Genomic DNA, 13,342 nt, shown 5'->3' with positions numbered 1-13,342 from the left:
GGTAGGTATGAGTATCACTGTGCTACCATGTTGCCGTGCAATAACCAGATAACTCTGTTGAATTGTGGTGTCTTTAGAATAAATCCTTTGTTATTTTGATCTTAAGCCGGACTGAAGGATCTGCCTCAATGAATAAATGTTAGAAATGATGAAATACATCCTTTGACCTATTTTGTGAATGTTCTGATTGGCACTGAAAAATACAATGTACTGAGTAGATTTTCTTCCTAGTATTGTTATTCTAAAGGAAACTCTAATCATCATTGTAGTCTAATGTGCAAATCACTTGTGACTAGGAAGCTTTATCTTAAATTACCAGGCTTCCAGAAAAAATATCTTCCAGGCTTCCTTTATGTTGTACCTTAATCAATTCACTTTACATGCTTCATTTAAACTTTAAGAAGTTTGGCATAAAAACTGCAGTATAGAATAATAGCTGGTTCGCTAAAAGATTTTAATAAATCATATAGAAACGGCTATACATTACATTAATTTTGATTAAGAGGACAAATACCTATTTTCCCTGTCCTACAGGTACTACCTTTAATTGACCATTGTTAAATTTGTGTTTTGTTCACGACTACCTTAAGTGTGTCAAGCTTCCTAAATATAAATGAAAAAAAGAATAACTTTTTACTAAGTTACTAATAGTAACTTTTTCAATTGCCTTTTGGTTGTCATGGTGGCACGCTGGTTCGCTGGTTCGCTGGTTCGCTGGTTCGCTGGTTCGCTGGTTAGTGCTACTGCTGCCTCATGGATCCAGCACTGTAAATCTGAATCCCATGCCTAGTTGTATTTTTTGTGGAGTTTGCACTTTTTGCCCATGTTTTACTGTCAGTATTATGATTTTTCCTTCCACATCTCCAAAGATATGCATGTCAGTTAAGTGATTTCAAACTGTCACTGTATAAGTGTGATGGTGGCTGTGTGTGTGAGGTGACCCTATGATGAACTGCCATCAGATGCTGCCATGGTGCCCAGGCCCTCGCAATCCTGAACTGGATTAACCTCCTTACGATTATATTTACTCCCAAAGAAATAGGTCAAAAATGCTACATTTTTTTTCCAACAAGAAAAAATGTTATTAAATGTAACAGAAACATGTACATATCAAAAAACATCAGCATAAATGCAGTAGGAAAGGTATGTCTGGTGTCCAATGACATACTGATGCAGATTTAGTACAGGTCCTTTGTGTGATAAGTTTTGAAACAGTCACCAATGCACAATCTGACATTGCAATTTGGATAGAAGAATCCTGTTTATTTGCATACATTCTTATAATATTTTTCAGTTGCTTGCACATGAGGTGATAGAATGTCAGTAGCTGAGCAACACAATCAAATGCACCCATCGTATTATTATAGTCTACCACAGGGCAAGGCTTAGTGACTTTATCAACAACTCCCCTGACATGAACATTGACAGTGGCTGCATTGTGAACAGTGTTTAGAGGTAAAGTCTTTCTTGTCATTGCACTTGATCGCAATCATTTTGCCTTTTTGGTTCACAGGACAGACGTCACAAGGCATACTACAACAGTTCGGTCATATGGTTTCATATGCATCTCATTACCAATTTACATCATCATCACTATTGCTCATTCCGAGCAATGGTTCAGTTTTAGTTTGTTTTAAAACTGGAATTACGTTTTTTCGTTTGCCATTGTGTTTTTAGTTGAAGGCTCGGCCCAATCATAAATATTGAGGAGTTATCACAGAATTACCGTAAAAGTGGTGGAATGCATAAAAGTACTCATGGTTTTACAGCATGTTATTTCATCAACTAGAAAGCAACAAAATACTGTCCCGATCATTTTTTGAGCTTAAAACCATAAAGAGGATCATTACACGTCACCCGGAGTCTGAGTCGGGTGTAACTGTAATAACAGAATTCCAAATCACGTTCAGGGCTAATGTCAAGGAGGTTAAATGGATCTGAGTATTCTAATTTAAGTTTCCTTGTGATATTGCTTTCTGTGAAAATTGCTATACAAACACCATTTTAATGACTAATGAAACATTTTTAGCTTTCTTTAAACAAGCTATATGCACCATAAAGGTAGATTAAAACCATGTGTCTAATACGGTGTAGATCCCCCGCACCAAAACCACTCTACTTACTAAGGTACGGACTCCACAAGACCTCTGAAAGTGTCCTGTGGTATTGGGCACCAAGACATTAGCAGCAGATCTTTTGTGCCCTGCAAGAATCAAGGTGGTGCCTCTATAGATCAGACTTGTTTTTCCAGCAAATCTCACAGATGCTTGATTGGATTGAGACCTGGGGATTTTGGAGGCTAAATCAACACCATGAACTCTTTGTCATGCTTCTGAAACCATTCATGATTTTTTTTTTTATAGTGAGGCAATGGTGCAGTATCCTGTTGAAAGAGGCCATTGCCGTCAGGGAAACCCTTTGCCATGATGGATTGTACATAATCTGCAACAACCGTTAGGTAAATGGTACATGTGAAAGTAACATTCACATGAATGCCAGGACCCAAGGTTTCTCAGCACACTCCTTCCATTGGCCTCCCTTGTTTCTGTTGTGCATCCAGCTGCCATCATTTTCTCAGGTAAACAATGCACACAAACCTAACCGTCCACATGATCTAAAAGAAAATGGGATTCATGAGACCAGGCCACCTTATTCTATTGCTCCATAGTCTAGTTCTGTTGCTCACATACCCATTGTATGTACTTTTGGTGATGAATGGGGTAAGCATGGGCACTCTGACTGGTCTGCAGCTGCGCAGTCCCATGTGCAGCAAATTGTGATGTACTGTGTATTCTTACAGCTAACTGTTATGGCCAGCATTACATATTTCAGCAATTTGTGATACAGTAGCTTTTCTGTGGGGATTGGACCAAGCAGGCTAGCCGTACCTTCCCATACGCATCTATGAGCCTTGGGTGGCCATTACCCTATGACAGGTTAATCTGATTTTCTTCTTTAGACCACTTTTGGTAGGTACTAACGACTGCACACTGGGAACACCCTACAAAAACTGTTGTTTTGGAGGTGGTCTGACCCAGTCATCAAGCCATTACAATTTAACCCATGAAAAAGTTGTGCAGATCCTTAACACTTGTCCATTTTTCCTACTTCCAGCACATCACCTTCAAGAATGGAGTGTTCACTTACTGCCTAATATACGCCACCATTTGACAGGTGCCAATGTATCAAGATGATCAATGTTTTTTAACTTCACCTGTCAGTGGTTTTAATGTTGTGGCTGATCAGTGTATTAGGATGTGACCAGTACACAATAACACAAGTCCTGGAGAGAGGAGGGAGAGAGGTTGGGAGCATGGGCTGATAGAGCACATTGCTGCACCCACCACATGAGGAACAACCTCAGGATCCCTATTTAGGACTCAATGCAGTCATGCAGTGGGTGACACCTAAGCACCACACTAGTTCAAATGGAATGGAACAGTGTGAGTTTTTTTAACAGTGGCTAGAGTGCCAGTCCTGCCACCATAAGTTTTTCACTACAACCTGGATGCAAGTTAACGTAATACGCAGGATGGAGCAATTGCAGGTTAAAGACCTTGCTCAAGGGCCCAATGGAGTGAAATCACTTCTGGCATTTACAGGATTCAAATTGACACACTTCTGATTGCTGGCACAGATCATTAGCCTCAGAGCCACCACTCCACCCACCTCTTCTGGGTTAAAAAAAATGTATTTTAGCAAATAGCTTCACCAAACACTTCTTCGTATAGCTTACAGACTTACCCAGACACAAATGGCTTCTTTTCCTGTCTTTCCTCCTCTCCTTCCAATCCTCCATGTGAGCTTCATCTACCACCTCCTGACTTTTAAGTCCCTGAGATGAGGCGTCGGACCCCTTTTATGCCATACCCAGGAGTACTACCAGTGTTACAGTACTGCACGTCAGAAGCACTTCCGGGTCAAGTGGGAAGTTCCTTAAAGTCGGGGCAGTCTATGCTTGCAGCTCCCCCTGGCGGCCATGGAACCTAGCAGGGTTGTCTCAAAGAGGCAGTGGAAGGACAGACTGGAAACAGTTAGAACCTTGGTACACCAACCGGGTCGTCCCGTTTAATCGGCACGAGACGAACAAACAAAATCAGCAAATAATGAAAAACAGAGCTACAGTGCTCTCGTGTACAGGGAGTCCTCTCAAAACGTTACAGTATGTGCTCTGGCATGCAGCTCATTCTGGTATCCTGGCAGAAGCCACCCTTCTCTTTGTCGGTGCTTCCTTTATACCGGTAGTACTTCCGGAAGTGGTGGCATTAAGTGCCCTTGCTGGGCGGCTTCTCGGACCTGTGGGGGAAGAGAAAGAACAGAACAAGTTCAACGGTAGCCCCCCTTTCGTCTCGGTGGGCTATTGTTTACCTTTCCCTGGCCCGTAGAGGAGTCCTCCGACGCCCATGCATGACAGGCTGCAGTTTCCAGCTGTCCTGTGGGTACACATGTATTTACCATAACCCAGGGAGACTGCCACCTATTGTATCAGGGGAGAAAATAGTCCATGTGAGCGTTCTCCCCCTGTCTCTCTATTATACTAGCCACCCGATCAAGTAAGGAACATTGAATTATCTCAGCCAGAATGCCAACCCATGCTTGTTGTTCATAACATAGGGTAAGATATTATAAGAGAGGTAAAAATAGTTTTACTGTTGCTTTGGGGTTCTGCATTGCTATGTCAACTGCCTTTCATCAGGATCCTGTGCTGTGTTAGACCTTATTTTTAGTAATCACTATCTCACTCTTTTTCCTTATCAGCTCATTCAAAGAGGAAGGGAAGAGTCAAAAAATTATATAAGCACCTGCTATGTTGTAACTCAAAGAGCAATTCCTTGTCAAGACTGGTATTACATTAAAGTGTCCATCCATTGTCTGAAACTTCTTTTTACATTTCAGGGATGAAGGTAGTTGAAGCATTGAACAGAATACAGCAATAGACATAGTGTCAATTTACTAAGGCAATAAACTGCAAACAAAACTACAAGAAAACAAGAACATTTTTAATGTGCTTCTCTCCCATAAAATTAATTTTTTCACATGTTTCTTCTAATGCATTATTGACAGGGAATTATATATTTTAAATTTTCTTAAATGAAAAGGCAGGCACAATCCTTCCTTCGCAGGGTACTATCAGGGGTTTGTACACTGGTTCTCTAAGCTGGCTGCGCCTTTGACAAACTGCACAAAAAAGTGGGCCTTGAACAAAGTGGCATGGATTTAAGAGACCAAAGCCCCATTTTGAGACCTAAAAATGTGCCTACTGTCAGCTTCTGCATTAATTTCTCCTAACTTTTCTATTCTTCTTATTCTCTAGACCTCAGATCCTGGCCTAGGCGCCATATTGAGCCTGGTTGTCCAAGGGAGCAGAATACTCCTTAATGCATCTCGTCTGGAAACTGCTGGACTGGGAGATGAGATACACTGTGATTGAGTGTAAAGCTCTTGTCATCAAGTGGGCAATTTCCCAGCTGTGATACTATCTTTTGGGATGGGAGTTTAATTTGGTTAGAGACTATGACCTCTCCAATGGCTGAGCTCCCACAAAAACACCAACATCCAAGTCACTAAGTGGTTCCTCAGTTTGCAGCCTTAAACGTTCAGCAAAGATGTGGGTCACTTCACACCAACACTGACACTCTCCTACAGATCTGCAGCCTTTTGGTAAAGTCTGCCCACCAGACTTTCAAGGACTGGGGGGAGTGGGCTGTGCAACAAATGTACATCTTTGGAGCAATTAATTGCACAGAAGTTTGATATCACTTCTGGAAAAGAAGGATCACTATTTATAACAGTCGCGTCTCTTCTCTCTGCAGCTCTGAGAAGATGCCCCTTGAGGGTGAATGACTACGACATCCTTCCTCCAAGACACCCCACCCTTTCCGGTCTGAAAGAAACATGGCCGGAACATTGCATTTCAGTCTATACACAAACCTACTGCAGGAGGGAACTCCATAGACAGACCATAGTAAAGTGCCATCAGAGGCTATGTCTTATTTTCTCATGCACCGGTACTACAGTCACTAGTGCAAGTTACTGTGATTTGCTGGAGACCCATGTGAAGCCCGCTATTTGATCCAAGTGGTAAGGACCGCTGTCTCAAGGAGTCCTTTTGCTGCAAGGCAATGCCTGCGCACACACTGCTAAGAACACCAAGGCTTGTCTGGAAAAACTGAAGTTTGAGGTTTGGACCGCTGAAAAAATATATGGGTGGTCATCTATTCAAGACAGATGACAACATAAAACATCGGTGCACAAGTGGTTGCAAGGACAAGACAAAACCTTTTATTCTGCTGGAATCCAGGCACTTCCAGGCCGGTGGCATAAGTGCATTGAGATGGGCGAAGATTAAATTGACCAATGACATGATCAGTTCTGTTAAGGTTCGTTCCATTTTCTAATCAATCCAATTTTCTACCTTTAGCTTGACCCCCCCCAGTATATATCTAGTATATATCTTATATATGTGGAGTCAGGGTAAGGGGTCCACCTCTGAGGAAACAGAAAACTTGCTTAGCCGCTAATAACACAAGCGGGGCCAGCACATCAGTAAAATGAAACCTCAGAAAAAACGATAAAGTCGCTTAGCCACTAACATCAGCAAAATGGTATCCCTTTTACTTTTCCTTCCGCCGCTAATGCACAAGCGATGCGAGCACGTCGGCAAAACGAATCCTCCTAGGAGAGAGATGCCCAGAGTAGTTCCTTTCAATTACCTGACATTTCTACATTTCAGTTTTTTTCCTGACAATTTCAATAGTTACTAGGACTAGGATATATATATATATATATATATATATATATATATATATATATATATATATATATATATATTGTGGCAGACAGTCGGGTCTTATGCCCAGCTGGGACGCCCCTTCACTATATATTATGGGGGAGCAGCCCTGGATGGTGCAATACCTCCCCTTGGATGCTGGATGGACCCCCCCCCCCACGGGTTGGAGCGGTGCCTCAACCTACTGCAGGGCTCCATGAGAGATGGAGTTCTCCACAGCCCTGTTGGGATCTGGGGTGGCCACCTGCATGGGTCCCTGAGCCCAGCTGGATGAATCTTCAGCCCCACACGGGATTACAACCAGAAACAGGGGATCAAGCACCTAGAGCACTTCCGGGTGGGCCATAAAAGGAGCCAGCAACCACCACTCGGAGGCCAGAGTTGGGAGGAGGAGGACGAAGCTTGACGGGAGGAGTGGTGGTGGATTGTGCTTTTTGGGACTGTATTGTGCCTGTGGGGTTCACAGGGAAGACATGCCCCACAGGTGAAGAATAATAAATATTTGTTTTATTTTTACACGTGCCTCTGTGTGAGTCTGTGCCGGGTCGGGTGCAATATATATATATATACTAGGGGGCTTACCCCCAGCTCGCTTTGTGAAGCCCCAAGGAGATGCGGTCGTTCCTCCGAAACCCTCTCTTATACGGTGATACAGTCATTAATCATTCTCCAACCCAATGGGAAGCAAATACAGTTTTATTTTTACCTCCTCTTTACACGATCAGCTACTGGTTTGCTGCTACTGCCATGCCACGTCTTCTGCATCTCACACGCCGCTTCAAACATTTAAAAGCCTGTACAGCAGCTGTCCTACTCTTTGTCTTTTATTTCCGGTCCCAAGTGTGGTTAAATCTCTTGGCACAAAGTCTCGTCTTGCGGGATGTTAGTTCTTGATATTTTTTAGTTTATAAAAATGGAATAAGAATCTGAAAATCTAACAACAACACATTAAAGTTCGATAAATTCTGAAAAGAATGATACCAAACATATATATGTAAATTTTAAAATAAGCGCAATTTAAAGCATGAGAATAAAAGTGACATAAAAATGGCACATAAAATCATTGCACAAAATCGTTGCACTTTTAGGCTTAGGATTTTATATATAGAGAGTATATATATGTACCATTAATGCATAACAGTTTAATGGATCTGCTCTGAGTCTGTACTCAGTGACAAGTGCTATACAAAAATATATTAAGTTGAATTTAAAAGATTCCTGCCCCGTGTGAAATTTAGTGACATAGCACACAGCCCTGTTATACCCCATTTAGCATGTATTTAATTGACTACAAAGTATAAAGTGATACTCTTAGATAGATAGATAGATAGATAGATAGATAGATAGATAGATAGATAGATAGATAGATAGATAGATAGATAGATACTTTATTAATCCCAAGGGGAAATTCACATAATCCAGCAGCAGCGTACTGATACAAAAAACAATATTAAATTAAAGAGTAATAAAAATGCATGTAAAAACAGACTAATAATAATAATAATAATGATAATAATAATAATAATCCCACTAATAATGTTAGCATTTACTCCCCCAGGTGGAATTGAAGAGTCACATAGTGTATAGCGATATTTTATTTTAAAACAGATATATTATTTAAAGAAAGGGGTCAGAAAGAGAAAAGCAAATCGAGAGTTAAAATAAAGTATATTCGAAAAGGAGGTATAAAAAAAGGAGAGAAAACAAGATGTTTTAAGGAAGAAAGGTTTTATTTTATTTATTAATTTTAGAGAAACAACTGACACCAACCTTTAATAATTGTATTCAGAATTTTAAACACTTTCATTTCATTTTTATTTATATATTAATCAGGTTTATGTACTGTTTAAGTAAATGTTCTGGCAGTACTTGTCACGTCATGCCAATAAACTTTTTTGAAACAATAAACACTTTCTTAAAGAACGATAAAAGTATGAAAGAATAAGTACAAAGAAGGAAATTATTCATCTGTAAAAAGGCCCAGACTTGTAAGTATCTGTTAAAGAAAGGTGCAGTAAAGCATTTCATGTAAATTGTAGAAATAATGAGGGTAGTAAATGAAAACCCTTAAGGTAGTTCTCAGAACAGGGTGCTGTGCTGTATTGAATTGGAGTTTGCATCTGCCCTGCCGGTCAGTCCCAGCCTCGCCATTTCTGTCTGCAACTATTCCTCATTATTAGCCTGATCCCTCCCAGAAGCAGCTCCTTCATTTGCATTTTGAGCTAACAGCAGTAGCCCTTGGTTGCGGCGCAGGACAGCCCATCTTTTCCACAGAATGCCTGTCTGTTCCTTTTAGACTGATCAGCTGGAATGAGAGAGTGAGGGGGGAATAAAGGGAAAATTATAGTGGCTTTGCTTGTTTCAACTCTGTTCTTGAAGACTGGGATATTTTTAAGACATGCTCATTTCTCCTTTATGTGGTGAGACTGTGGGCTGTGGTTCTCTCCTGATTTGACATCAAACACAGTTTATGGGAGCTGCTTTCTCTGCCTGTGAAACCTGAACGGAATACTTATGTTCCTGTTGTTCATCCTTCTTTTTTGATAAGTGTGCATTCATTAAATTATTTGTCGGACAAATCTTGCCTGTCTTGCTAGGATTGATCATTTACTTTAAGTTCTTCAATATACTTCCTAAAAAGCTTGAGAAACTCTATAGAGGATGTCTCCTATAGAGGATTTTCCTTTACTGCATGCAGATTGATGGAAAGTTATTACAATAACTGTGGTCAGAAAAGTGGGATCTTCTCTACTGTTTTCAGTCTTTAATTTAAAGGAGATATCTTATTTTCGGAAAACAACTTCTGTCACCAGTTTTGTTTATTCTGTCTAAAGTGGACACAACTCATTGCACCTGTTGTTTCACTTTTTTTTTTTTTGTAATGAATAATATGGTGACATTTTGTACCTAACAATCATTTGAAACCTAAACGGAGAAGATTCAAAGCAGCCACAGTGGGGTTTGTCCTGTGCTATTAAAGTAGCTTTCCTATTTTAATATAAGGACACTGTCAGATTTGTTCATTGCATAATCTCTTTTTCAAACCTAAAATTAAATTGGCAGCTGCTTTTGACTAGTCATTGCTCATGTTGTTTCCTCATTCCTACTTTACAGCCTGGTTCTATCTCTAGAGGGAGCTCTGAATTTGCCATTACTAACCTTAGAGTGGAAAATCTCCCTAGATACTCTTAGACTTTCCCTGACAATGAAGCTTGGCTCAATCCCTTTCCAATTTCAAGTCTGGCAGGCATATTTACTTGACTCAACAACACTCGGAGAACCCTGTCCAGATATTAGCTGCTGATACTGATTTGGTCTGAACAGCCTAGGGGAGGAAGCCTAGGACATATACCACTCCAGGGTTTCCATGGATTCTCTCAATGGTAGTAGCAAGAAGAGAAGCAGTGAGGTTCGAAAGCTTGGAGATTTGCTGAGCCGCACACAGTCTGATCCATTCAAGTGGTGAGTGAACGCTACCGGGTGTTTTACAAAGGGTGGTCTGAGCAAACAATTAGTAGGGATGGTGAAAGAAATGCTAAGGTGAGCTCAGTCCAGTAGAGTGAGTTGTTTTTGCTTGTGTTTGTATATTTATTTTACACATTGGATTAGCATTACAGGTATTGAGCACATTTTCAAAATGAACAGAATGCGTGAGTCTCCACAAATGTTTTTGAGTTTTCCAAAGTATTTCACATGAAATTCCCTTCCACCCTTTCACCCAAACATGTCATTTGACATTGCATTGTGACAGACATAAATAAGGAGTGACTGTCTTTGCAAATGTTTTATGTAAGCTTGTGTGTTCACACTTTGGTGTTTTCCTTGACATTGTAGTTTTCCCCAGATATGTTTTAAGTCAGCCTTTATGTTACCCCCATCGTGTGTTTTATGGATGCCCCAGATTTTTCATATTAATGTGTTAGTTTGAAACTTTTTCTCTTGCACAGGTAACATAGTAGTTAGTGCTGTTTTCTTGTGTTCTGGGTTTATATCCTGTTTCTACTTGATGTCCGTTTAGAGTTTGCACTTGTCCTGCCTGTGTAGGTTTTCCTCCCACATTCCCCAATTGGCACCCCTGTGATGGGCTAGTGTAAATTACTGCTGTGAGATTAATGCTGTCACAACCATAAGCCAGGAAAAGCAAAAGTAAGAATGTTATGTATGCCTTTTTCACTGTTCTTTTGCTAGCCATTCCAAAGGTTTCATTTAAATTTCCATTATTTTCACGTAATGTCATTGAATGCTTTGCCACCCTTGATATTTCACATTAGAATCTGCAGAGATATTTCAGTGGAAAGTCTTTCTAGTTGTTTAATCTCTCATAGTGAGATTCTTGAATGCATTATGTTCCATAATCTCCCCAGGTCTTTAATCTGAAATTTTAATAGATTTAATGTGGGGCCATTTTAAACAGTTTCTGCATAGATTTTCAGATGTTGGGATTGATCAAAAGTCTGTCCTGTTCATCTGAGGTTCAGAAACCATTTTCAAAGGACTTTGTGATTTTTATGTGAATAATTACATGGCATTTACCATGTTATGGATACCATATTTTGAGTTTTTATGTTTCTTATCAGGAAGCATACATGGGTTTATTTTTGCCTAGTTCATAGGACAACAACTCTTTCTTCATTGTTTTTCCATGAATGTTTTCTGTCCTAATTTTCTGCAAATGCTTAGTATGTAATTTTTTTAGATGTTTCACTTTAGACCATCTCCTGAAGTTCTTTGTTTATCCCACTGCAGATGTGCAAATAAAATGTCTTAACAAAAAAGATGTCTGCCGTCCCGGCCTAGCCTGTCAGTTTCTGTTCACCTGTTGTTTGTGACAGTGAATCAATGCTGAAAGCTCCCCTGGGTTCTGCTGAGTACCACTGCTGATTAATTGGTTCTGCATGTTGACATCTAATTAAGTTGAAACGTTCTAACATTTGTATGATGTCTGCTTCTGACCTATTTCCTCTTTCACCTATGTTCTTTGAACAACAGATTCTGAAGAAACATCTAGCCTCAGGTCTATTTTTAGTGATCAGTCAACCTCCTCTCATTTTAATACTTTGTTAAGATTGATGAAATTGTTTTCTTTTTGTTATTTTTGAATTGTTGCATTCCAGTCATTTTATTCTACAATGCATCTTTCTTTATTTCTTAGTTCTGTCATTCTGAACACATTTCATTATTTTTCCAACAATTTACCTTTTAATTTAAGCTGTGAATGCTTTCAGGCTGCTTATCTCCATACATCTCTTGGTTTGGTCTACTTAAATACTTGCTTCAAGTTTATTTTAGGATGCCTACGTTCCTAATTATTCACAAAGTTTTCCTTCAAGTTTTCTGCAGGATATATTTGTAAGTTGCTGATCAGCGTGCCTCCTAATGTATATTTTAGACATGTTTTACATATGTTAGATCGCCTACTGCCATCTCTTGCCAGGAAGTCTCTGAATGTTTTTAGTAAGGTAGTTTCCATGTGTGTCTTGTTATCATCTCTCTTTGGTGTTTGGAATCTGGTGGTCTTCATGTATCTCTTTTCAGAATTTCTCAGTGTTTTAAGTGAGGTGGTTTCCAGGTTTTACTCTAAATGTTTCCTGTCAAGTTGTCAATCCATGTCTCTTCTTAGGGTTGCTCGCTTGCCTGCTTTCTGTCAAGTTCCCTCTGTGCCCCTTGTCAAAATATATTACCCTATATTGCCTTTGTGTGTCTCTAAGGATCTGTATAAGTGTTTCCAGTCATCTAGTCTCCAGGTGTCCCCTGCCAGTTTCTCAATGAAGGTTTCTGATTAATCTGAAAGTGCTTTCTGTCAGTCTGAGTGTTTCTTGTCTAGTTGTCTGCAGATGTTCCTTTGTCAGCTTGTGTGTTTCTTACCAGTGTCTCTCTAAATGTTTATTGTCTAGATGTCTCCAGGTACCTCTTGCCAATTTCTCTCTAAGTGTTTCCTGTCAGGTTTTTCTTGTCAGGATATTTTTAGTTATTTCTTGTAAGTTAGTATCTAGTAGTCTCTTGTAAAAAATTAACTGCCTTTAATTCTACTATTATGGTTCATACAATGCAAATATGACACATCTAATTAAAATCAATTAATGTACCTTGATTCCCTTAGCAGATCCTTTTATCCAAAGTGACTTACAAAAAAAGTTTACTCGGTTTTATTACTAATTACATAATGCACACAGATAAAGATACAGATTAGTTTTAGCACAAAGTAAAACAATGTAAAGAGCAAAGGTTATATTCCCACTACTGATAATGCATGATTACTGCATTATCTTGCTTCTTATTCAATAAAATGAAATTTTAAAACTGAAAAGTGAATGAAATGTCAGTTGGGGTTTTGTTTTGTTGTCTACTCATTGAAAACTTGAACTTAAACTCTGGCCATATTTCTCAAAGTTGTCTCACTGTCAACTTTGTAAATGTGGTAAAAGATAATATCACCATCGAAAATAAATCCAATCTTCAGACCCTATTTGCAAGTGATGTTATCAGACATCCACTTTACTGGGTTACACCCTATGGCAGTTTTCCCTGTTCAGATACTAATAGAATAAACCT

General features: G+C 39.5%; 1 protein-coding gene across 8 annotated transcripts in view; it reads left to right on the top strand.

The window, feature by feature from the left end:
* Window positions 1-9,767: 9,767 nt before the first annotated feature.
* The window catches only part of znf638 (zinc finger protein 638), a 244,564-nt gene continuing 240,989 nt past the window's right edge, over window positions 9,768-13,342 (top strand). For 5 of the 8 annotated variants that reach the window (XM_039751906.1, XM_039751901.1, XM_039751899.1 and 2 more), the window contains exon 1: window positions 9,773-10,252. In XM_039751906.1, the coding sequence (XP_039607840.1) occupies window positions 10,158-10,252 (95 nt within the window). In that variant the 5' untranslated portion in view covers window positions 9,773-10,157. Of the gene's footprint in view, window positions 10,253-13,342 lie in introns of all 8 variants that reach the window. The other 3 variants (XM_039751902.1, XM_039751903.1, XM_039751905.1) reach the window with 2 other exon arrangements.

Source organism: Polypterus senegalus, chromosome 4 (genome assembly GCF_016835505.1).
Source record: "Polypterus senegalus isolate Bchr_013 chromosome 4, ASM1683550v1, whole genome shotgun sequence".
Classification (NCBI taxonomy): domain Eukaryota; kingdom Metazoa; phylum Chordata; class Cladistia; order Polypteriformes; family Polypteridae; genus Polypterus; species Polypterus senegalus.
This window is presented reverse-complemented; position numbering and strand designations above follow the sequence as displayed.